This window comes from Lygodium microphyllum, chromosome 8 (assembly GCF_053477565.2).
Source record: "Lygodium microphyllum isolate KBCC chromosome 8, Lygodium_microphyllum_v1.1.10, whole genome shotgun sequence".
In the NCBI taxonomy this organism is placed as follows: domain Eukaryota; kingdom Viridiplantae; phylum Streptophyta; class Polypodiopsida; order Schizaeales; family Lygodiaceae; genus Lygodium; species Lygodium microphyllum.
This window is the reverse complement of record NC_141142.1, coordinates 89589066-89615519: the sequence shown is the minus strand read 5'-3', so window position 1 is coordinate 89615519 and position 26454 is coordinate 89589066. Positions and strand designations below refer to the sequence as shown.

At 40.2% G+C, this 26454-nt stretch overlaps 1 protein-coding gene across 1 annotated transcript; it reads right to left on the bottom strand.

Moving 5' to 3' along the window:
• Positions 1-1085: 1085 nt before the first annotated feature.
• LOC148032577 (uncharacterized) lies at positions 1086-24792 on the bottom strand. Its single transcript, XM_087683218.1, has 7 exons — positions 24472-24792; positions 23621-23793; positions 23454-23506; positions 23054-23171; positions 22811-22933; positions 22434-22644; positions 1086-1453 (listed from the first exon to the last, which is right to left on the bottom strand). Exons 1-7 carry the CDS (start codon positions 24709-24711, stop codon positions 1271-1273), a joined length of 1101 nt encoding a protein of 366 aa, XP_087539344.1. The 5' UTR covers positions 24712-24792; the 3' UTR covers positions 1086-1270.
• Positions 24793-26454: the final 1662 nt, after the last annotated feature.

Sequence of the window (26454 nt, the reverse complement as noted above, 5' to 3'; positions counted from 1 at the left end):
ATCTCTCCCGTTGGGTTTGCAATCCTAAACACTAAGGCAAAAGCTGAGGGAGAGGGAGAGGGAGAGTAAAAAGGAAGAGAGATGACAATCAACTCAAAGATATGGCAATTCACCCAACCACCACACTTGACCAACCTAGCAAGCTATCAAGAAGTGGACACATGCGCACACACGTAGTAACCTATAGGAAGATTCACATTCTTGCTTTGGTCATGAAGTGTGAACAATCTTACTCTAGGAAGGATGAAGTGGTCAACCTTGGCAGTGTGAGAAAGAACATGGTCCATACTTCGAGCATGAGCAAGAATGGCATATATATGTATATATATAGATAGAGAGAGAGAGAGAACCTCCACTCTTCCTCCTTGTGCCTCATAGGTTGGGGGCATTGTCCTTGGTTCAAAGTTCCCAAGCCAAAGCTCTAAATGATGTATAGGATACATACATGGTTAACCAATTTGCCATGAATTTAGGAACTTGCCAAGGGAGGAAAAAATAGAGAAGGGCAGAGTTGGTACGTGTGAAGGTACCAATGAGAATTGTGCAAAGGCTCGTTTGCTTTCTATGAAGCTCTCTCCAGAAGAACATACGCCAGAAGTACGCATTGCAAAGTTGCTCTTTTGCGCAACTTGCCAACTAGCATGCGTGCTTTTGCAGGTTGACCAAGAGCACCAAGGCAAAATCTTCCACTTAAAAGGCAGGCCTCGAGTGGCAAACGCTCTTAAGCAGCGTCAGCAGTCGACCAGCATGTCATGGTTCAAGATTGAAGGCTTATTCAGAATTTGGACAATTCAATGCTTCCGACCTGCCCACGATGTTCATTTTTCTCCGAAATGCGCATTGCGTAGCCTATCTTACAAATAGAGTCAAGGACACACAACAAGCGTGATGTTATCCGAGTGTAATATGACTGACTGGATGACATTTTAAGTCACAGAGCAGCATCAGAGATCGTGTTGTTCATCTGTAACATCACTGATCACTGATCGAAATCTTAAACTACTATCCTAGCGTTACCCTCCAAATATTCTATCACACTGGAGTCGTTAGCTTGATTTGTAATCATCCGAGTCCATACATAACAATGACAGCATAGGAGCCAAATGTTATTCATGTTTCAATGACAGAATGTTTTGTGATCCCACCCTGATTTTTCCGAACCCCATATGGGAGTACCAAATTAAAAATCTAAACACTTTTGAGGGTGAGATTCTGTATGCACTAAGAGCAGGTCGAGGATTCAGGGAGCAATTCTAAATGCTCAGAAAGGTCAATTTAGATAATGCACCCATTGCTCCAGCACCTCAGAGGAACCATACCAGGGTCTTTCCGGATCTCTAGCACCCACGGGGGAATGATACACACCATCTATGGTGATATTTGTTGCGCCATCCAAATGAGCTGACATTTCTGGCACAACTCCATCTCCCCATACATCTGCTTGGCCACATACCTGCAAAATCCATTGCACCACCACATTTACTAATGTTGTACATGATGCAGCAAATGCAACATAACTTCAAGAGTACAAAGATATGGCTGCCTGCAAAATCACTACATGCATTTGTCCTTAATTAAACACAAACTTTTCACTTCATTTTGGAATGCACGCCACCATCCCTCAAAGTATAATTGCTGACAATTATGTAAGGCAATCCTCTAGCTTTCTGCTTATGCAAGGCTATTTTCAAAGTTCTATCAGGATCTTCTAAGATGTTCTATCAGAATGCACTGAACGAAATGAGGTAATTACTAGAACATCACCTCCCAATTTTCAGTTACCCAGATTTGGACTTCAAAAAATAGTGTTTACATAAAGATTTGACTACATACTGTGTTTGCGTAGTACATACACACTATTATTTTCGGCTTCTGGAGCAACTAGCTCGGGGATACAACAACCAACTACACAATGACTCCTAGTTCATTTAAACCTAACAGAAGCTCCGACTTAACAGTATGATATTTAATTTTGAGAGCTCAAAACCAAATTACCCTTCAGAATTAACTTCTGATGCACTTTTTTCATCACCCATGGTTGTGAAGTAAGTTTAAGTAGACCTGCAACATGCTGGAAACTGAGCAGATTCACTTAACGAATTAAGCACAGAAGTCATTAAGTCTCTATTGAACTTTCTTCTTGAGTTCAATTACCATCCATGACTCTAAACAAACAATTATTATTTCAAATATTAGGCCATTGATCTTTGATGATGGAATAATGACTGATTTTTGAAATATCAAGATATCAGGAGCAAAAAAGCTTCATATTGTCTTTGTTTGCAACAAGAAGGCCATCTGCAAAAACTTTAGAGATTCTTTGAGATTTTGAAGGGATTTTTGGTGGAGATTGAGGGTTAGGATATCAAATGATCTTTTGTTTGAGACTATTTGCAAACAATCACCTAGTATCTTTTACTAAGAGGCCTAAGATGGGGTAATGTGTTACCTCCTTGGACACCCAAGAGGGGTACCCCTACCACAGCCCATGGCTAGGGGTCATTAATGAACAGGATCTAAGACGGGTTGTTTAAGGAGTCCTATAAACCAAACTCAAGAGCTCATTCATGCCACATCTTGTGTGATCACCACAGTTGGACTCTAGTTCCATCGGCCATCTCATCCACACACCAAGAACATGCAGCCTAGTGATATGGAACAATATCCATTGTGATGACAGTGGGGCTCATTGTGCTGCTAGTTTGAGCTCCGAGGAATGTCAATGCCTATATCTTCTTATTGCTAGTATGGCTTGTGCCACATCATGTGTATAGGTTGGATCTATCTAGACATTTCAGAGTGGACATTGAAAAGCAAAGGAGATTGTAGCAATCTCAGTGTACTTCATCCAATTGCAATATTCATAGAAGCTAAACAAATGCCGCAAGGGGCACCAGTTTTTGGGGCCAACCGGGTACCAATTGTCCAAGATTGATTGGTAACAATTGTATTTCAATCTATGTGAATTTCATGCTTGCTGTAATTGGTACTTGATCAGGTTATATGCTACCCTTTCGGAGAAGGAATGCTGGTTTCATGGTTCCATTGTTAGGATACCATCAACTACCTTGATTTGGTGGGCCTGTGGCATCTAATTGGAAGTTGGAAACATTGCACACATGCTAAATTTGTGATCAGCTGAGTGCACCAGCAAGCATGTCTTCATACAAGGAGATGGAATCAAGCAGTGACAATGTACCTCAGTCTGAAAATTCAGAGAACGGAAGGGGAAACACATTGCCTAATCTTGGACAAGGCACTCATGACTCAATGTGGGCAACAAACACTTTGTGTTTGTTTAGACCAAAATGTAAGTCCTAAACCTCTTGAAGAGGATGACCAGCAAGAGGAAGAGAAATTTGATGACCAATTTAAGGACCAATTGAAGATAGCGGCTCAAATGTTTGTGCAATTGGCAAATGATCCTCGGTTTATGTACTTTTTGAACTCCCCAAAGGAAGGCAACAAAGATAAGAGGAGGAAATCGTCATGAAGAGCTTTGGGACAACAAGATGCAGTGACATAAGAGCCAATGCAGGAACATGATGTTCCAAATATGGGTAATGAGAATAACCAAATGATGTCAGTGGAACAATTGATGCATATGCAAGTCCCACTTGGAAGTGCAAATCCAATGCTTTTTAGACAACAAGGCATACGTGCTAGTGTAGGTCACCCAAGGTACTTTGGTGGCGGTTTGGTTTTCCAAGCAATGGTTGGTAATTCTTCAACCACAGGGATGCAAGGACCAAATGTATACATGGTATGCAAGGACCAATGTATTTGGGTATGATAAGTGGAATGGAAAACCGAATGTATGGCAATGTTCACATGATGCTAGGGCAAAGTGGCATGTTTGGAAGTGCATTCATTAATCTCGGTGTGTTTGAGACTCATGGTATCAATGCTAATCATGCAAATGCTTCGTATAGTGCAAGTCATGAGGGAAACACAACCATTGTATCATTTTTGGCAACAATGTTAAAGTTCCAAGAATCTGTGTAGTCCAAAGAGAAGAAGACCTAGAACCTAGTATGGGGTCTGGGAAGGTAAAGTTTCCACATGCTACTAGGTGAGATTTTAGGATCATTTCATCTATGCATTAGTACAAATGAATGGAGGAGGATGATTTGGCAAATCATCATTTGTGATGCACTCTACCTTGATGTGTTTCAATTTAGAGTCAAACTCATTCAAGCTTAGAAAGGCATAGAGAGTCCAATGATGGGCAAGGGGAAGGTTGCACCCCCACTTCCCTAGAGATGAATAACTCAATTATATAGTGGATCTCGGATATTCTTGGTTTGCCTCCAAGGTATTATATGTTGATAGTATTTCCGCCATCAATATCACTATTCAATGTACTAGTCATTGTGAGTTGATATGCAAATGTATATGGTTTACACCTAGGCTCTGAAACTATACATTTGCAAGGCTAATGGCATATATGAAATACATGGAATGTACATTTGGATATGATATGTACATTTGAGTACGGGATGTATGGATGGTATATGATGTACATTCATAGGTGATGCAAGAGAAGTACATTTGCATAATTTACATGTAGTTTGCAGCTAACATATATTTTCCATGAGTATCATGTGGTGCACCGTTGCTACAAGGCATTGTTTATGTTCAATTTATGCACTACTTTGCCTTATTAGTGGTGAAAATGGTGATGAGTTTTGGATGTGGATGCATCTCCTAAGGTTCTGACAACGGTTTATGATTCATGTATGTGGATCGCAAATGGTTTAAGTAGTTGGAATTTCAGACATACAAAGGCCACCATGTGCATCATTAAGCAATAGGTACACGTTGCTTGACTATGATGCAAGCATGTATTTCCAATAGTGGCAACAAATGCTTTTGACAAAATTGCAATGCAATTGAGGGTGATTGCAAGTATTCCAAGGGAGAAGTTTGTCACAAGGACATGAATTTAATACTAATCAAAGGTGCATATGTTGTGCAAGTCAATAAAGTCACAGTGATGGGCTAAGAAATCCGAGATGTCAATTGGGTGTCAAAGGCAAAAGCTGTAATAAGTTATACTAGTCAAGTATGCTCAATGTCAGTTTTGGCCTAAGGTATTTAATTGGCCAATAAGTATCAGTGTAACACTAGGAACTAGGCATTAATTATTTTCATTAATTAATGCTCGTTCAAGGGTCAATTAATAGCATAGCCAATGTAATTATGGATAGGCACAACTAATTTTCCGGGCAGACACAAAGGGCTAAATTAATTTTGAAATTTATTAATTCTGAAAATTACTTTAGATGGCTGAAATTTCCATTTAGTAGCCTGCCACTTGGCAAAACAGCCCATGCAATTTGAGTTGGGCATGTTACACCAATTCCAAGAGAGACTTCTTGGTCCAAGGAAGCAAGGGTTGGAAATAAGAGACCATACTAATCATGATAGATTGTGCCACTTTGAGGCATACACGAAGAGGCCAACCCTCAGATTTCCAATATATAAACTTGTCATGAATTTTGGAGAAGATCCAATCAAGTAGTGCTCAGGGAGAGACTTCCACACCAATGGGACATCCCAAGTGCTGCGTAATTTCTTGTTTGAAAACAACAGCTCCCTGTCAACCCAATTTTTGCAAATCTATCTCCGTACAAGAGATCAATATTAATTTTTAAGCATTAATATAAAGGCCCAAGGCCAAACCAAATAGACTTCAAACCACCATTGCCTAATTGGCATTAGTTCGATCAACCTTAAGAACATAAAAGAATCATTTGCCAAAGATTGGCCCAAAATTTTAAAACCACTGGGAAGAGATACCTTTGAGATAACAAAAGATATATTTAACTACTTACCAATGTATAGAACTAGGACTCATGGTACAAGGGAGTTTCGAAAACGAGGGAAACGAAAATGAGAAAAATCAAAGTTTCAGAGTTTCAACCAAATTTTGAAAACGGAAAAACAGTGTTTTTGATGGTACACTAAAATAAATCCGATATTACATGGATATGTAAATATATCAATGCCTACAACAACATGTACCCAAATTTCATACAAAATTTTAAGTCTTTATGTCATATGATTAAAATCATGATTCATTACACGTGTAATGACTCACAAGTAAAAAGTCAAGACTCAATGGTTAAAACTTAAGACAGCTTAACACAGTTAAGACTCAATTTTCAAAACTTGAGATAATAAAATGAATTATAATTTATGACTCATAAAACATCTATGATTTGAAAACCGACTTCAAAAATTGTGGAGCCAAGATGGATAATAAATAAAATCAGGATACAATGATACATGTAACTACGTCATGTCAATAATTTGTCCAAATCCAAAGTCGAGTGAGCAATGAGTGTTGAATACTAGACTCTAGTAACTACTGAGTAATAAGTATCAACATCAAATGAATAACTAGGAACTGCAATCTACAATGCTAAACTAACTCCTGAGTATCATGAGTCATGACTTATCCAGACTCCAAGGATCCGTGCACCATCTCCTCATCCAACTTCGAGAACTCTAATCAAGAAGATGATAAAGCAGCCTCAGCCTCAATCTCAACCTCAGCCTCAGCCTCAAGACTCTAGCTTTGACTTTGTCTATGATGCACAACCACGTGTGGCCCTCGCTCTACTGGCTCTAGCTCTTCTCTGTGCACGAGTCTTATGTACTTGTGTCGATAGCTACTCATAGAGCGTAGAGTAGATATCCCACTCCTCCTATGGTATCTCTGAGATATCCCACACCTTCTCTATATCAATATTCTCGACATTCACCTATAAAGGTAAACCAAACAAAGATATGAAAAAAGATTCAAGATGTTCAATGTTTATACTGATACATATCACAATTTACAATCCAACTTCCAAGCAATGACAAGTATCAAGGTTAAAAAGTTAATTATGCATAATACTATTCATTACTAATTTACTTGTGAAGGCTCAAGGAACACAGCGGTCCTCTCAAGAAGCTAGAGATTGCAGTGGCAAAATACTAAACGTTTCAACTACGCAATTATAAGCTTGTTTCTCCTTTTGATGTGGAAGAGAACCATGTACTCTAGTTTCTCTCAACATGCACTGAACTACAATCTTGCAAGAGGATACAAATGGCAATGTGTTTCTACTCAAATTGAAGAGATTGAGATTACGGAATTGCTAATAGGCAAGCAATAAAATTAACATTTAAATAGGCAAAAGATTATAGAACCCTTTACCTAGGTTGCATAATGCATTAGAGTATCAAGATTCAAAACATAAAAGTCATGAGTCACATACCAAAGTAGAAACACAATTGTTGTATTTCTCCCATTAAGAGATAGGCTAAAGCTACTCTCTCAGAGCCTAGCTATGGGTTGGGCAAAATAAACAAAATGATGGCAAAATATCAACAAATCGTTCTCTACTCTCCTCATCATATCTAGATTAGGCTTCAACCCCTGCGAAGCACCCCATGTGCTCCATGAAACCCTCCTTCAACTCCTCGCTAGTATACTACTTCTCACTACACTAAAGGGGATGCAAGATATGCACAATAGCATGGATTGTTTTATTAAACCAATCCCATCATGCATTCCACACTATATAAATATCATCAATCCTTGAGAGCAAATGATGATGGATCATAGATAAAATAAGTTAGAACAATCATCAATGAGTCGTTAATACAATAATTACATATATAAAAGTTAAACAGTAACTTACTTGTCTTGGGGCAAAAAAGTTGTTGCAAAGCAAGGCCTCGCCAATTTTATCCATATACTCGTATAGAAGGCCCAAAGAACTCCCCTCCATATCACTGATGCGGAATATAGTGTAAATAGGAGTGAGACTTTTCACCAATGCCTCTACCTCAATCCACCAATTCTGATTTAAAATATTGCATCTAAAAGCAAGAGCCTTTGGAGACTCTCTCACTCCACGTGAGCCACTCCTAGCATACAATAGTCCGTATCAAATTTGGACAGATCCATATCAACCTCTCCAATACAATAAACATACAAGTAAATCTAATGGCAAAGGGCTTCAATAGATCAAGTGTGTTATTGACTCGAAACATGCTTGTAACAAATGGCCTCTTCTTCACAAATCTTACCATGCTTATTGTCATCTTGAAAATGTCATCCACCCAAGATGTTTCCCAATATTTTCAGTAAGCAATTCAAGGCAATGGAGTATACATGGAGTCCATACTATGCTAGATAACTCATCTTCAAGCATACACCACATAGTACAATCGAAATGTAATATCCACAAACATTCAAACAACAACTGATAGTTTGGTCTCCCAACAAATTAGATAACACAGAAGTCAAGGATACACTTAATGTTAGAAACCATCACATGTACTTGCATTACCATTTCTTCCAGTTGTCTTAGGCTATCATCATCGATTTTTAAAACCATCATGATATTCTTTTGGATTGGTAGGCCTAGCCTCTCCAATAAGTCCATACTTATAATATTTACGGATGAGCTGGAGTCCACCATTGCATTGTTTATTAAGATTCCATCGATATATGCCTACACCTTAGAGTAGTGCTTCTCTACATGATCCCACCATTCACTACCCACTTGATGGACACTGAAAGATTCAACGACATAACCCATTTGTAGGATTTTCTTCAACTCCTTACAAACGTTCGATGACAGTTATCTACACCACATTTTAAACTCCTATGTCCATGATGGCCTGTCGCATGTGCTCCCAAATGAAAGCTCCTATGATGGTAAGAACCAGGCACAAGTATCAATGGCCTTAATAAACATTGTGTCTTTGAACGAAGACACCAAAACATTGTGTACATTCCTTTGGCACATATCCGACCATCCATCCCATAATATTGTGTGTTTGTATTTCACCCATATTTCCTTCAAGGGTTCAAATTAAACCTCTATAGATGCCTTTTCCCTTCGAAGCTCATGTGTATAATGCATCCGTCGATGGGCCTTTCCACTCACACCCTATGCAACTCACAGCCATGATTGTCTTCTTTCATTGATAAGTAGTGACCACAATGAAAAAGATAGCACACTGAATAAATAAGCATATGAGTTCCCTAGTTGCCTCCACAATCGCCTATCTCTAAAGTCCTGTATGGACACTTGCACCATGCAAGGAGCCCCTTTGCCCACCACTACTAGAAAAAAGCAACAGGATCGTTTTCACACTTGGACCCGATATAAATATGGATGCACTTCTTTTTAATGGGCCACTGGCACCACCAAATTGGCTAGCACTACTAGACCCACTAGTCTCTCCTTACCCCACTTGTGCTTCATTAGTCCCATGTGGTGTTGAATGAGAGGATTCCTCATCTTCTAGCTCAATAGCCATACGCTTTCAGCGCCAAAGATAGAGACTTATTGTTACTTCCATTGGCACATTTGCACAAGGCCCAATGTTTTATTTGGAGATGCGCGTGAAGTGATCTTTTACGCACGTTATACTCCCTGATTTCTCTAATCCACAATAGTTACACCGCCACCTCTTCGATCCATTGGAGTCCTCGTATTCTTTGATTGGAGTGACATGCCTCCAAAATGGATCCAGTGCCATGATTAGATAATGGGATTTTGAAAAAAGGTTAAGTAATAAGAGCTTAGAAGAAGATTGAAGGAGCAGAAGGCGCAGGAGAAGGAGGAGGAAACTTGGAAGAAGAATAAAGAAGATGGATGGAAGAAGAAGAAAAAGGAAAGAAGGAACTTGGAAGGAGGGAAGAAAAAGAAGAAAGAAAAAAAGAAAGAAAGAAAGAAATGAGGAGAAGGGAGACTAGAACTGCATGAGGTAGAAAGCTAGAGTGCAAGAAACGAATATGCAGAAGACGAGAAAAAAGTGCGGAAGACGATATGTTTCTGCTCTGCATAACCGGTCTGCCTGTGCACTTGCAAGATACCAAAATGGCATTTTGGCATTTCCGTTTTGAGCCAAAACAGCCGTTATGTTTTGGAGCTACCAAAATGCCGTTTCAAGGTACTATACCAAGGTTGTGTATAAAGTGCGTCAATTGAGAGACCCCAAACTAAATATCTGGCCACGTATTACACAAATATAATCAACTTCCAACAAAGTGCTAATAAAGAGAAGCATCAAATGGTTAATCCTACATCCTCAAGTCCTCAAATGTAAACCTCTGGCCTGTCTCAATGGGAGTAGAGATAGGCTTGCAATCTTACATCTGAAAATGCTCAAGAACCTAATATTACAAAATAATGTCCCCCTTGATTGTAGTAAATTGTATGCTAAGATAATTGTCCAAGTGGCCAACATCATGTCAAAAATAACACATATGCTCTGCTACCATGTCAAAAAATAACATGTGTGCTTTAATACCACATCAAAATAAGCGACAATGCAAAGAGATGTAGGGTTTGCAAGGAGTAACACAGAGTGTGTATGGCAAACACTGAGAGAAGAGAAACTCAAAAACACAAGAACACAATGATGATACACTAAATCATGCTATTAGAAGAAAAGCTGATACAGTGTAATCGAAGCTCAAAAGATAACTGCATTGTCCTATCTAAATCAAGCAACAATAGTTGTAGGAAATCTACACAATGAAGGGAGCAAAATGCAATCCTCCAAGCAATGGACTATCGAAGTAATCACTGGAAGGTAAAGGACAACTATCGAGGGAGCGAACTGCAATCCTCTGATACTGTCGAAGATGTGGAAAATGATCACTAGCTATCGAGGGAGCAAACCATAGTCCTCCAATGCCGGGAAGTGACCTGGGAAGTAAAATGCAAATCCCAAAGTAACTGCCAAACGCAAGGAGACTAGTCCAGATGCTGACGCCAGGTGGATAAGGATGACGCTAGATGATGGAGGATGAGTTGGGCTGCAAAAACACAGGTCCTAGCAGCCTTTGTAATAGACAAGTGACGCCAAGTGATGGAGCAATCAGGCTACACAAACGGAGATCCCAACACCCCCTATAATAGAGGAGTGATAAAATCACTGACACTCTGTGATGGAGACTATCGCCAGAAGCCAAGATACTGACGCCAAGCTAGAGATGATGACACTAGGCAAGGAGAAGACCTTCAACCTGAAAAATGAGGGTGAAGATGAAGCTTGAAGGAGAAGAATGCTAATGCCAAGCACACAATGGTAACACCAGGTGGAAGATGCTCCAAATGCAAGACAATGGAACACAGTGCCTGAAGCAAAAGAGAAAGGGTAAAGAAAGCCACAAGCCACAAACCGCAATGTTCTTATGAAGGGGTATGAGGCAATGGAACGGTTTGGTCAAAGAAGAAAAGTGGCGGTGAAGAATGACTAAAGAGAGAGTGGTGAAGAATGAATGAAATGACTACCTATTTATAGCCATAAGCTGTCTAGGGTGGCACACTACTGTGTGGGTGCCCACTAAAAAAGTGGCCAAAATGTGGACAATGGCCCTTTTTACTGTTGTCAGTGTGAAACCCTAAATGAAATGTGTAAATTAAAGAAGTGGTTTCTCAACACCCCCTCTCAGGCCCAAAAAGGAATGAAGAGAGAGGAGTGAAGAGAACAATGATGATGATGAAGAGAATCCCAAAGATCCACGAACAATAGATGGGATGAACTGTGGAACCTAACGCTACCTCGAGAAAGAAGCCACTAGCTCTGTAACTCCATGTTGGAAGGAATTCGAAGGCCTCGTCACCGAGTCGATGTTGAATCTTCAAGGCCCCAAACTAGGCGGTCTCTAAAGATCATGAGTATCCGGAGAAAAAAAAAACTACTTGAAGACAGTCATCTTGTAGGCATGGGGAAGAACATGAGAATGACAATACTTTAAAATCAACCAACTTGATCAATTATCACCATGAAAGTTAAAAGATAGAGAGTGAGAAAGAGAGAGAAAAGAATTGACACCACGTTGAGAGAGGGGAACCATCCCCTCCTTTTTGGTGCCTAAACCATATACATAAGGGCTAATTTGCTACAATTCTGAAAATTAGAGTTTTGAAACCCTAATTTTTGTGAACTTCAAGCAACAAGTTGATTTCCTTCTTTAGTATATCGAATAGATTAAGCTAAGTAGAAAGTGTTTCTTGGATGAGATAGATAGGAGAGTACAAAGCATGCGGCTGAAGTTTCAACATGAGAGCTTGTTTCTCTTCAAAATGACATGTCCTCTTCAAGATGCCATGTGTTACTTTTCTAGAGAAAAAAGCTTCCAAACCTTCTACTCTTAAAATCTCTCGAATGGTTAAAATTTTGAGATAGTTATTGAGACAAAATTGTTCCTTGCGAACTTCTAGAGCCTTTGACGCGAATAGATTTTCCACTTGAGCAACTTTCAAATTATAGTAACCTCCTAAATTTTAAGAGTCCCCAAATTTAGCTTCTGGAGGGCTTCATTATATAGATTCACCAGTTCATGGTTTGTTTCTTCAATCATGAGCATCTGGTTTCACTTTTTGAAACCATTCATTATATAGGCTTCTAGTCAACGTGACTATCTAAGTATAAAAGTATTAGTCATCTAAGCTTTCTCGTCAATCTCACCATCCGACTAAACTTTTAATTTCTCTTGGGCATCTCGTCAATGACGAACCATGTATAATTATAGGACATTCTAGCCATTGGCTACCCTTAGATAAAAAGATAAACATTTAATCATATTTTGAAACACTTAAATAATACAAATGCCCTTTCAAAGTACATGAGCATCAAATTAATTTGGAATCATTGAGTCAATATGTCTTGGTAATGATTGATATACAAACGGTTTGTTACACATCCCCAAGAGTAAATGGAGGGTGACGAACTTCACAATGAATAGATGTCTCTGCTGAGGATGGTGAGGGAGGGGCCCCATCTGAAGTCGAATAAGTAGAAGTCCGCTCTGCTGACAAAGAGCACATAGCCCCCTCTGAATCCCCCACTATAAGAGAGGGAATCTAACCCTCATAGATCACCGACTTCGAATCATTTGATGATAAAGAAACTGCCGCCAGTCGTACTGAAGAAGTTGTCTGGTCAAATTCCAAAGATGGCCTCTAAAGGTCAAGGATGGGCAATAGTCACTGTCTCTCAATGAAGCAGACTGCCGAGCCGAACGAAGTAATGGAGGGTATCGAACAATCACTCTCTCTCGAAGGATCGGACTGCCAAGGAGATAGTGACCAACAATCACTGTCTCTTGGTGGAGCGGACTGCAAAATAGCAGGCTGTCGAGGTGGCATTACTGAAACCCTAGAAGAGGTAGAAGCAACCTCCGTAGTGTAATGCAGTGGTCGCGAGGAGACCATGGCATCAATCGATCCTCCTATGGCTCGAAAGAACTTAAGTGGACATTGGATGCATCTTATTGCCTTGAGCATAAAAAGATGAAAGCCGGTGCAAAATAAACTCTATGGCCCAAAAGGAAGAGCTGGCACAATGAGTGCTTGGAGATAGGCACATATACTTCAACAAGGTACAGAGCAAAGGTCCATGGCAATAAGCATCGATAGGGGTTCCATTGATGCAACAAGAGGAGCACCCAATGATCTGTTCATTTGCTTGTGGAGAAGTTATAGCACCGGAGTGTCAACCTGTAAAAGGAAGGGTGGATGGGAGAGGAAGAAGGGTATCTCTGTCTCTTGGTGATGCAACGGAAATAAAGGGGAAAATCAGTAGATGATGCCGAACCCGCAACTTGTCTTTGCCTTCTCTGATGAATAAATTCTTTAGCTCTCTGAGCTTCTACGCTCTGAAACCCCGTCAAAAATAATAGGTATGCTCTAATACCATGTCAAAAATAACAAGTATGCTCTAATACCATGTCAAAAATTCTAAACTGTATCAAAATGCGATGAAACTTCACACGCGCACTCGTTAGGTGGCGAAGAGCCCAAATTATTTTTAAAAAATGCTTGCAAACCAGAAAGTGGCTCTAGAAGTCTCTAGAAAGTGGCTTCAGAAGCCTGGGGACCAGGGGTCTGCATGCATTTTTTTTCCAAAAAAATAATTTGGGCTCTTGGCCACCTAACGAGTGTGCTTGTGAAGTTTCGTCGCATTTTGATAAAAGGTAATGGATTTACGATCACACGATGGACCCATGCTTCTTCATCATGATGATCTTCGTGCATTAGCCTATGAGTGTGTCTCACGAATCCATTATCAATTAGATGGCGGGGCGGGAAGCAAAGGATCCACTCGTTGCCAGGATTGATCCCGGCCGGTTTTACCACGATCACCCGTGTGGTCATTTGAAGGAAATGGTAAGGCCCCTTTATCAATCCATGTGGAATTTAACCACAGAACTAGCACATGCAATGATTGAAACTAAAAGTAAATTTTTATTTGTCTGGCACATACAAAACATTTTCAAGCATGATAGTTTTCCCATCTATGACAATAATGGAAATCTGAGGAATGCCTTGGATTGCATATGAAGCATTGTTTGCATATACAACAAATCCCCCTTTTTGTACATACAAACAAATCACGAAAGGACGTTATGTGCTTCAAAGCTCCGATGTCAAAATACCATGTGCTGCAATTTTCAACCATTGAAAGGCCAGGTTCATGTGAAGAAGGATCATACAAACAATGCACAACAAAAGCATAAGACTCCAAGCTTGCTAAATGTACAATTGCATCCTTCGTGTTTGCTAAATTTTCAACAACACTCGTGCCCAATTGTTTCTTCTTTTCACTTGCCATCCTCTTTTTGTATTCTTCAATAACATGCCCTTTTTTTCTCCAATAATTACATCTCTTTTTCTTAGCACCATCATCCTTGGTGCTTAAAGAGTCCGTGGAAGAAACTCATTCGCCTTTACCCTTTGAGTATGAGGGCTGCCAAGATTTCACTTTGTTTCTACGACTAGCTACAAATGCTTGATTGTCCATGCTTATGTTAGAGCGATACACCCTTGATTGCTCTTCTTGCAATAACAATGACACCAATGCATCAAATGCATATCCATTGGCATCTTCTTTTGCAAGTAAGTAAAGTGTAGTGACAAAACTCTTACAAGTATCATGTAGACCAACCAAGACTATAGATACAAGAGAGGCATCGCGAATTGTTTCATCAATATTAGCAAGCTACTCGGTGATATCCTTAACACGTGCAATGTATGCATCCATAAAATCATCCTTTGTCATATGCTCCATCTAAGCTACTTACATAAATAGGCTACACAAGCCTCATTGCGCACTTGATACAATGAAGCAAGCTTAAACCAAGTATCCTTGGCCATTATGCACAATGGAATATGTAGGATAACCTATCTCTTGCACGAGAGTGCAATCAAAGCATAAATTTGGGCATCACACCCGTCCTATCTCAATTGATTTGCAATGGGAGGTCTAGGAGGAGCTCCTGGAGCAAAAGATCCATTGGTAACAATGGATGAGCTTGAAGAACCTGTAGCATTTTGTGTAGGCGGGCTTGCACACCTAACCTTTGAACCACATACATAACCCCAAAGCTACATGGCAACAAGAACATGCTTCATCATGTATACCCACATGGCATGATTAGTGTCATCCAATTTGTTAGTCCCCAAACATATTGAGCAAATCATTTTGCTTTACCATTGCTTGCTGCAAATTTTTGATTTTTAGTGACCACCTTGTTGCCAAATGCAAATGCAAGGGGGCAACACAAAAAAAAAGCAAAGAAAAGGCCAAAAACTTACAATTTTTCACAAAATTGATGATGGCAATGAAGAATTTGCAGCTAAAACAACTTTAATGTGCGTGAATGTTAATGTAAAAGGTGTAATTGGCCTCAATGTTGATGAATTTGGAAAATTTTCACAAAATCCCCAAATTAATTTGCTAAAATTTTGTGAAATTTGGGCTTGAATGTGCAAAGCCCCAAATTTTGGCACATAATCAAGCAATTTTTAAGCATTGAATGCAAAATCCCCAAAAGAAAAAAAAAATTGAGATTTGGGGTTTTCATGCAAAAGCCCCAAAAGTTTTTAAGATATTTGGGAAATTTTGATATTGGATGAAAAATCCCCAAATTTTGTGCACATTACGAAGTCTACACGTGAGCAAGGCTTATTTTATGTGGATAAATGCTGATTAAGGTTGGGGAACATTCATATTTTAATGTTTTTTAAACAAGACGGCTATCGACAAGCTGTCGGATCTGCACAGGTAAGCGAAACGCAAGCCGTCAAGTGTGCAAACACAAGCGATGTGCAGAGGGCGGGCTGACGGCTCTATCACATCAACTACTAGATTGTCAACTTGACACAAGACTGTCAAGTCTGTCGGGGGCAGCCTAAAGCAAACCGGTGTCTGCTAACATGCACAATCAAGTCGCATATGTAACTAGCTATACATGCTTAACCTAGCATTGCTGAGGCAAACTATGGGCACACTAGACAGGACAAACAAGCACTTATGCGCAAGTCAAATGGCGTTTTCAGCAGCATAGCAAGAATTAGTTGAGGTAGAGCACAATCAATCGATCGTCGAGGGCAGAAGACCTGACTTAGAGGTTGCTGGGGCAGCTCAAAGAACACAATAGGCAACCGAACATTGATGAAGAGCAAGGAGAACAACAACCAAGCACAGGGCTCATCAACGGTGATGGCGATGATGGCAGTGGCTAAAAGGTATGCTCCGATACCATTGTTAGGTTAGGGTTCAGCTGCATGCACACACATACGCACTCACAGCGAATAAGTGAACAACAAGAGAGGAGAGTGTTGGAACGTCACATCCACTATGTGAGAATGATAGGAAGGTACAATCCCTAAGGTACTAAGTATCACACCCACTGACGAGTGTTCGCACCAAGAAAAAAACCCTTCTCCAACTATAAGGTAAAAAGTGCCCATGGATTAGGGAGCATTCACACTGGAACTTAAAAGGAACACGATAAGTGTCACATTCTCGGCCAGCTTGCCATTGTTTGGAGACTTTCATGGATCCATCCTTCTATTGCATAGCACATTCAAAACCTCACCACCAAGCATGAGAGAGACTCTTTGAATTTTGTCCATGGCCACACAACTTTGAAGACCTCATCTTGGCTTCAGTTTAGAGTCCTATTTTCAGAGGTTTCAACTTGGAGTTGGACATAGATAGTCCATGTATGCTACTTCATCAACAAATGGCCACACAACTTTGAAGAGCTCATCTTGGCTTCTGTTTAGAGTCCTATATTCGGAGGTTTCAACTTGGAGTTGGACATAGATAGCCCATGCATGCTACTTCATCAACAAATACTCTGTTGGTAGCTTCATGCATTGACATGGAGATGTGGTTCCTTACATGGGTTTTCAATGGCTTTCTTCTCAAGGTTGCAAATAGGAGTCTTCAAAGGGGGATCTACAACCGAGTTTTATGAGTGACATTGATGAAAGTTTACTCTACATGGTTCTCGGACTATCTTCACTAGCAAGAAGTTTTGTGTAGTTATACCATACCCTAGAGCTATTTTTATTTTGACTAACCCATAAAATGCAATGTTTGACATATAGTCTGCATACATGCCCAAAGTTCAATACCTTTCCCTAAGCCATTGACCAATGGAGGCTCCAATTGGTGGCACTTGATGAGACTAGCCTAAGCCTCTCCTTCAATGGAGGAGATTTCAGATACAAAAGGGATGCACAGATGCTCATTGGTAGAGCTTATTGAGGATTGATCATGTGGATTATACTTCTAGTGGTGAGATAGATCAATGTTGAGCCTTGCTCAAGGTGCATGATGGATCAATTCAAGCCATGGTCATGTCTACAAAGCCAAAACTAGTGTACTAGTGCTAGTGTGTAAGCAATTTAGCTTCACCAAACCCCACCCCAAAGAGCTAGTAACCATAATGAGCTAGAAACAAAGCCAAAGCTAGTGCCAAAGTGAAAGCCAAAGCCATAGTGCCTCATGCCCGTATCCATATCTTCATTGACATCAACGAGCCTCTTTACTCATGTATCTTGGCCTTCCTCCTCTTTAGGTGTGTCGATTTCGGCCAAATTTGATTTTATCAACACGTGGAAGACCCACATGTATTGTATGCAATGTTTGGAGGAGAGCATGGCTACCTCATCATCACATGGTGTCAAGCAAATTTGGTTTTATCGACGTGTGAAAGATCCATCTGTATTGTATGCAATGTTTGGAGGAGAGCATGGCTACCTCATCATCACATGGTGCCAACTAGTGCACATTTCAATTAGTTGAGCTCTATTTGCTCAACTTATTCCTTCTTTTTCGTGATTGTCATGGTTGGAGATCTTCATTTCCAAGTACTTTTATTTTCATAGTTAGGCTTTAACTCACTGTCTTTGCTTGACAATGAGTTAGGCTTTAACTCACTATCTTTGCTTGACGATGCTCAACTTTTTGAAGATCATTAGTTGAGCATTCATTGTTGGTGCTTGATCAAGAGAGGTCAACCTTAGGCTTGGAGTACAAGAGGGTGAGCTATTTCCCAGGAATCACATCTCTATGTTGGTTGACACAAATGCAAGACACACATGGCAAGTGGCTCACTCCAATCTTTGACAATCTACGAACAAGCAAACCACGAGTTGCCTTCCTAAGATACTCATAATTGAGGTGGTCAAACCAAGCATGCCATAGCTCAATCCGACAGTCGCTGTGTATCACCTTTACCTTTGATGGGAACTAAAGAGCTGTCACCAATGAGAATTTGCCCATGCATTACACACATATGGGCAATACCATCTACAAAAGGAGTATGGCGGGAACCACCATTGTCCACAATCCACTCACAATGTTGTGGGGCCATCATCGCTACATCAAAAGCCATTGGTGTTAAATCCTCAATCACCTCCAAATGAAGAAAGGGAAAGGTAGTTGATGAAGGAGCAACCACCACTCCTAAGTCCTTCATAGATTTCTCCTTCTTGGTGTCCTTGTCCTTGTCGGGGTAATCCTTCTTCCACTGACCTATCTTGCCACAAATGTAGCAAGTAGACTCCTTAGCTTTGTCTTGCTTGGTCTTCTCGTCCTTCTTCTTCTTCTTCTTCTTTCTCGTTTATTGAGAAGACTGACTTGTCAAATGCCTCCGTCTAGATGGGGCTCTGATCTTTGAATTGTTCCTCCAGATCCAAGACCGTCAAAACCAAATCCTCCCACTTTAAGGGTGTCTATCCTTTGCCCTGAAGCAATCAAGGCGGAGTTAAATGCACTAAATCGAGACAGTAACTACGAGAGAAGAGTTATCACCATGTCCTCTAAGGTAATCACCTTCCCTATGTTCTAGACCTACATATACAATTATCAAAGCTTATTGACATGCTCCCACATGGAAGAGGACTTCGACGGATTCAACATCCATATCTCTACCTCCGAAGACACCCACTTCATCACGGTCATCCAATCGCACAACTTATCTAATTCCAACTATATCTCCCAAGCAACGGTCAAATGCTTTATATGGGCTATCATGGCCAAGATGCAAGAGAGAGGAATGATCGAATGCAGGCATTCAGTTTGTCCCAATGTGACTGTATCTTTGCCAACTCAGCTTTCTCATCAAAAGAGATAAATCACAAGCTACAAAACAGTCTCTGGCCTCAATCACACAAGCTCCACCAAATCATAGGACTCCAAGATTGCAAGCATCATTACCTGCTAGATGTTGCAATTCACCCCATTGAGCTTCTAATCTTGAAGAAGGATTAGTAACTTGAGAACCTTATGGTGCATACTAGCCTTAAACTCCACATCAAGCTTGGAAGACATTATCACCTAAATAATCTACACAAAAACAAGAGCAGCCCCCTCCAACTCCAAAAACACAGCCTACTAGGGCTTCCTCCATTGGTCCTAAACCTGTTTTCAACCGCCGGGGATGATGAAAACTTAAAATCTACAGCAAAAAGCTGAAACACATCCTTCTCTCCTTCATGAACAGCAAAAAACTGCAAAAAATCAGCAATCTTTCTCCTCTCCCTTGCTTCTCCATTTGTCTCAGCCTTGTGTCAATGCATAGCCCTCCTCCTCGCCCTCAAACACTGAAAACGTGGCCTTTTGTCATGCTGAAATCTCCTCTTCAATTGAAGAATGCCCACAATCAATCAGCCCTTCAATGCTGCTCTAATGCCATATCAGAGTGCAGCAAATGTGGAAGCGTATGGCCGAACTAAAAGAAAATGAACAGAGAGAGAGAGAGAGAACACAGAAATCTGTAGTGGATAAATGCTGAATGAAGGAAGCAGATATGTACAATGGGCTGTCGAGTGTATCTCCATAGAAAATCTCTCTCCACTTGCAAATTACAAGTGACAGAAATGACTGGGGGGCGGCCAGCCAAAAACTGGCCGACTACAGCAAAAAACAGGCCACCACAATAAAATACTCATAAAACTGCTGCGAAAAACTGCAGCATGTCATGTGGCACTTCTGCCTGGCCTATATAGTCTGTCCGACCTGATCAGCCAGCCCGAAACACGTCCAACTGCTGGTGACTACTCAAACTGCTGCAAAACTATCCGACCTGATCAGGAAATGCATAAATCTGGCCTAGAATAACTGTAAACTGCCTATGCCCATCCACAGGATGACTACATCTCTAACAGTTATATCTCGTAGACACAAACACATCTACTATTTGTTTCACTGTTTCCAACCTATGTGTCACATTACCAACCTTCTCAAATGAGACCATCCTAGCTTGCAGAGTGCAAGCTTCCGAAGGAGACCTCTCTAAGTAGTTTTGCCCATTACTTTTGGATCTCCAGACATGCCCCTCGCAAAGGACCACCTCTACAAAATACTCATCAGCATCATGCCTGTTTTTTTCAAGCAATGCAGCATCATCCTCAAACATTTCAAAACTAAAGCCATGTCAAGGATGAACTCCTCCACTACATGGTTACTTGTGCATGCCCAATAGCAGAATACTAGGATTGCTACCAGGCTGCCCATATGAATCTCAAGTGGATATGCCTAGTCAACAACTGTGGTATCATGGATGGTATACCCCACCAATGGTAAATACTCCTTTCAAGCACTCTAATTCTTGGAGAAGCACTGCAACATGGTAACCATTATCTTGTCATCCTATATGTCTAACCACCAATATATGGGTGGAAAGTTATCAGAAAGGGAAGCCTAGAACCACAACATAAAAGAAAGCTAATGAGAGGGCATTGTTGAGATTACTGTCAGAACAAGCATAATCTCCAAAGGTAAGCCATAAAAAATGTCAACTGAGGATGCCTAGTTAATGACTAGATAGTATCATGGATGGCATGCTCTACCATCCAGCAATGAAATTACTCCTCCCAAGCACACTAGTATTCTTGCAGAAGCACCACAAAATGGTTTATCTCACCATCAATCTAAGAGTGGAAACTAGCAGGGAAGCACCAAAACATAAACAAAGCATTTGAAAGGTTGCTGGTGAACTTGCTGTCAGAATCAAAAACAATCTGCAGAGGCAAGCCTCTCAAGTGGTTGAAATGAATCTCTCAACTATTGAAAGGTCTGCCGATGGGTTCTCTCAGCCAAGAGACCCATTGCATTTGAAATTTAGGAAGGATGCTTGCACTATCAAGAGATTGTCTATTACACGCTTTGGTCATGCTGCCAAACAGCAAAATCCTTCTTGAGTGCCTTATTAAATTTGTGAATTCCAAGCAAAAAGTTTGCTAGGAACTTTCAGATATGGGAAGAATGTCTACTTTGCAAGAGTTTTCTTCTAATCTCTTGGACAAGGTTTTGGGCCTTTGGACCATCTATGTTGCTGATAATTCTCTCATTACTCATCACGTAAATTTTCATTTGCTATAATACTTGACATTTTCCTTTCAGTTTCTCCAAGATTCATATGATCTTGGAGATGTCCCCAGAAGTCAGCTAGGGCTACTTTACCAGTGTATTTAAATACTGGATGTCTCACCTTAAAACTTTTCAACTGTATTATAACGTTTGATTCAACTGAATAGTGTTTCCACGAAGCCAAAATGTGATGGGTGTCATGTTATTTCAACATCTGCAGCTATGCAGTTGAGTGTACATTCTTGTGTATATGTGCTTTCTGGGCAGCAATCTACAGCACTCTGATGCAAACCGAACCATATAATATAAAAGTTTCTTCTACTTTTCTATGCAAGGGCTGCTTCACCAGTATGACTAGTAACTGTGTTTTAAAGATTTGAATGCACATATGATTAGACCCAAGGAGGTTACTATGACCCAGAATTATGGCATGTAACATCCTCTTTCTCTTTGGACAGTATCACATACTATTCTGTGCTCTTGAATAACATATACCTACTCTCCAGAGCCAGAAAGTGGCACATCAAAAACTCTTCATATCAAAGTAGACCCAGTCCACAAAAAGCACCAAAGAAAAAACATCAGCACTACAGCTAGCATCAAAGGTGATTTGAGGTCTGATTCCTGGAAAATAGCATAGGAAATACCAGATGACAGTGGAGATTGATAGTTCATATAACATCCAAATGGATTGAAACATTTCAGCACCTGAAAAGATGTCATTTGAAGAGACACACCTGTTTATAGCCCTGTCCCACTAAGCGTGCCTGGAATGTTGCTACCCTAGAGTTTGCTTTGTCATCAATCATAAAATTCTTGGAGTCTTCTTCCAGGATCTGTTTTTCAGCAGACAATATTCCTTGTTCATCTGCAGCAACAATAGTACCAATTCCAGTAGAAGCAACCACAGGCACTTTGGCAGGAAAAATGCGTTCCCCTTTCACGTACCTATACATGCAATAGACTGAATAACTACAATGCCATTTATTAGTCTCATTGTACTTTTTATTCTGCTTATTGTACATTTTCCAAGATCTTCCTGTAGAAGCTGTCATTAACCAACCATATCTGTAGGTATGACCTGGCTTACTGTTGTTGAAGTTAGAGCAAGTACCTGCCTGCAATACAAACATATTTGACATCTGGTGCAAATGGATTCCCCGGACAGATTCTATTGACATGGTCTAAAAGGCCCCTGGTTTGGTCCACAACACCAGGAGCTCCCTTTGGTGGTGCCCTTTATCACAATGAGCACAAAAATGAAACATTTTTAAAGGCTGACAAAACAGTAGACGTTGTGAATAACAAATCAGGCCTTTCTAAGTGGGAAAACAAAAATGTGTGCAGAAGATCTTACAAATGGGGAGTTCCAAGGGACAAAAGTAGAGCAATATCAGCAATACCAAACTCAGACATGTAAACACGAGCCAACCAGCCTCCAGCTGAATGCCCTATTAGAGACACCTTTCTATCCTCTGCACAACCATCTGATTTCAGTCACCTGAAAACAGGAACTTTCTCTACTAAACATCAGCCAAATTTTAATTTTCACACTTAATTTGTGGCAAAATTGACATCTTTAAATGCTTCGTTAACATATACATAGTGTTCGTCCTTCCTCCCTGCATTTGACATATTACAGGATGATTTGAGGTAATTGCATACATTAAATAGTTCAACCATTACATGGATAGCACATGGGAACATCACAAAAGATTTATAAAGACCCCTCAGCTAACAGATTATTTGAAACACACCTTTCGCTAACTCTTTTGCTGCATTAATAGCCTCTCTTATTCTCTCCAGATACCTGCATTAAATTATCATTGCCAGAAAACAAGGGCTTAAACAAGTCTACACAATAGGAGGAGGACACATAAGCTGTAAACATGAAAAAAAGTTATGTACTGCAATCATCATATACCAATCCAAAACAGGCCTAGGAGAAAGTCTCCCTATCCAATAATTTCTATCCAATAATCCCAACGCATTGCGGAGCCAGTCAGGTCGAGACACTTGAGCGACAGTAGCAACAAAACCCTTCCTCTCTAAAGACGACAGTAGTGCAGAATAGTCATTTGAGTTGTTGCCCAGACCCTGCCAAATCAAAGCAGTGATTTTGTCAGATCTGATCACTTGCCCTCGACATTTGTCCTGAATGAAGTGAGATTAAGATGCCACAAATTGCACACAATACCTAGAAATTGATTCTAAGTCTGTTAGAGATAGGAAATCACTATACAAGCTTACGATTTTTGAAAATCAGTTAAGACACGTGCCAAAGAAGTTTAAAAGCCAACCATATCGAGCCTGACACTAACCAATCGCCTCAAAATGCAAGGCGGATTCGGTTGCAGCACCGAAAGGCACCGATGGCCCGTGCATAGTTTTTCTTGTAAGTGCAAGTAAAGTTTCGACCTTTGAGGATTGAAAGTTGGAATGGCATGAACAATCGAGGAAGATGAGAAGAAACAAAATTCTTTAGTCTGAGTTACAGGGACAGCTGGTGATTCTTCTTTACACATCATCGTACTGTGCATAGCTGTGCTTAATTGTGCATGCAAGTAGACTTTATAGAATCACATATATATCCAATTAATCAGACGACAACTCGAATGCATGTTGAGAAGCCTGATCCTTTTAGAGTTATAGAATTGCAAATACGTCCGCTGATCAAATTAAAAGAGAGCGCGATTCGAGAGTAAATAGGAAATCTTATGCATCACCGGCTCCATCAACAAGAAAGAAAATGCAGCTTTGAGTATGATCACTCACAGGCAAGACGACGACAGGCCGGGCTGTGCAGGAGGCTACCACAGGTTGAGGCTGTTGAGAGGAATCATGGCAAGAGATGGACAAGCGGACGCACGTACGCCTCTTTACTCGTTCGGAGGCTCTGCGAAGCTCCAAGGCCCGGCATGCTGAGAAGCTATGGTCCCGGGGGGACCGTGAAATCGATGAGAAGGAAGAAGCAGCCGCAGCAGCGGAAGAGTTGCTGACCATGAGCGAACTCATGGCTGCCACACAGAGGCGCACAATGCATCGGTTTGGGTGGTAAGGAAGGGAGACACTATTACTTTGAGTCTCTTGGATGTTTGAAAATTGGCAATTCATTATTTTACTCCATTTTATACTTCAACTTGAAAGTGTTACGATTAAGGGCATGAATAAATGTTGGGAAAAGAGAATATTAATATTACGGGAAATGAGCCTTAAATGTCCTTCCATGTGGCTGATGTGACCTTGCAACTCAAAGTGGAATGTGGGTTCATATGTTCCTTGCTTTCTTGTATGTCTTCTTTTCTTTTTTCCTATGTGATCGCCAAGGTGCAAAGTATTACTTTAGAACTCCTAAGAATCTTGCCAAGTCACAAAGTCAAGAATCAAGTGTGCAAGGAATCCAAAGTCACAGAGTCAAGTGTGCAAGGAACCCAAAGTCGCAAGCCTAACTCTCTCAAGTTACTTGAAAGCAAGTTGCGTGTGTATTGTGTAGAATTGGCTAATTACAAGTTGTAATTATGTCTATATCCCCATCAACAAACCATGCCACTTATTCTCCAATGTTGATCTAATCTTTTCACCATGGATAGTTATGCAGCTATCATGAGAAGAAAATGAACCATTGATAGACTACCCTCTTGGCACAATTGGGAACATTCTGCCTATTTTACCAAAGTCACAAAGAATAATCCCCTGCCCCCCAAAAAAGAAAAACTTTAGGCCAACCTCTTTCTTGTTTGATGTTGAAAGTATAAAGCGGTAACCCTCTCCTTGGTTGCCCATCCAGCACATCCTAGGTTGGGACAAGTTGTATTGGACTAAGGTTTAATTGATCATCATGTGTGTTGGATGTTCCTTGAAGACAAGTCCAAAATGTAAGCCTTCACTTATTATTAATACAAGTATCAATTCATGATTAAATGCAAAAAATGTAATAACATATTACCACACATCAAGACACAAACAATATCTTTTAGCAATCTACTCACAACAAGTAATAGATGTAACATACAATGCTAGGAAGCCTATCCATACAAAGCAACTTCTAGCTTGTCCCAAACTTGACAATCTTATCGTACTTGATGAATACACAAGTGAATAAGAAATTATCATGTCCCTATGAGTACAAACATAAATTGCCTCTCTTTATTTGTTGTCCATTGACTTGAGTGCTCATAATATTTACATGAGGGCCTTGATCATCATTATATCTTAATAAAACCTATGCCATGATTTAAAACCAGGAGATGCTCCACTATGAACATCAATCACAAGTGTTACTAAATTGATTGCTTATTGTGCATTCTCTATTTAGTAAATTTATGTCAATAAATTAATGACTCGTTGTTCTTTAAGTGTTGATGATGATCTAGCATGGCCATGAGACCATTTAGAGACCAGTATTCCTAGTGCATCACTTAATGGGGTGATCAAAGCATTGTGATGGGGATATTTGGTATAGGCAGTACAAGTTATGAAGGGGGAAGGAAGTGTCTGCCAAGTGTAAGAGTGTACACAAGAACCAAGGGATTACATATAAATGAAGATGGATTGAGTTCTAAGAAGAGGAAGTGCATTAGCATTGTGTATATGTATTTATGTGTGCATCCTGGGAATGTTTACTTGTGTGTAATGAGCATTGCATTCATTTGGGGTCATCTTCTCCCTTACAAGTCAAGGTTTAAGGTCTTTTCTCTCTTAATGAATTAAGGAGAGAAGTAATTCTTTCACTAAGAAAAAATGAGAGAGGTAATTCTC

Bases quoted from the DNA above. Each gene is read 5' to 3' on its own strand.
- LOC148032577 (XM_087683218.1), bottom strand. From the start codon at position 24,711: ATGAGTTCGCTCATGGTCAGCAACTCTTCCGCTGCTGCGGCTGCTTCT. The intron at 23,794-24,471 runs GTGAGTGATCAT...TTGATTTGGCAG, and splicing joins GGCCTGTCGTCGTCTTGCCT to GGTCTGGGCAACAACTCAAA. The intron at 22,934-23,053 runs GTAAGATCTTCT...ATTGTGATAAAG, and splicing joins TCCCTTGGAACTCCCCATTT to GGCACCACCAAAGGGAGCTC.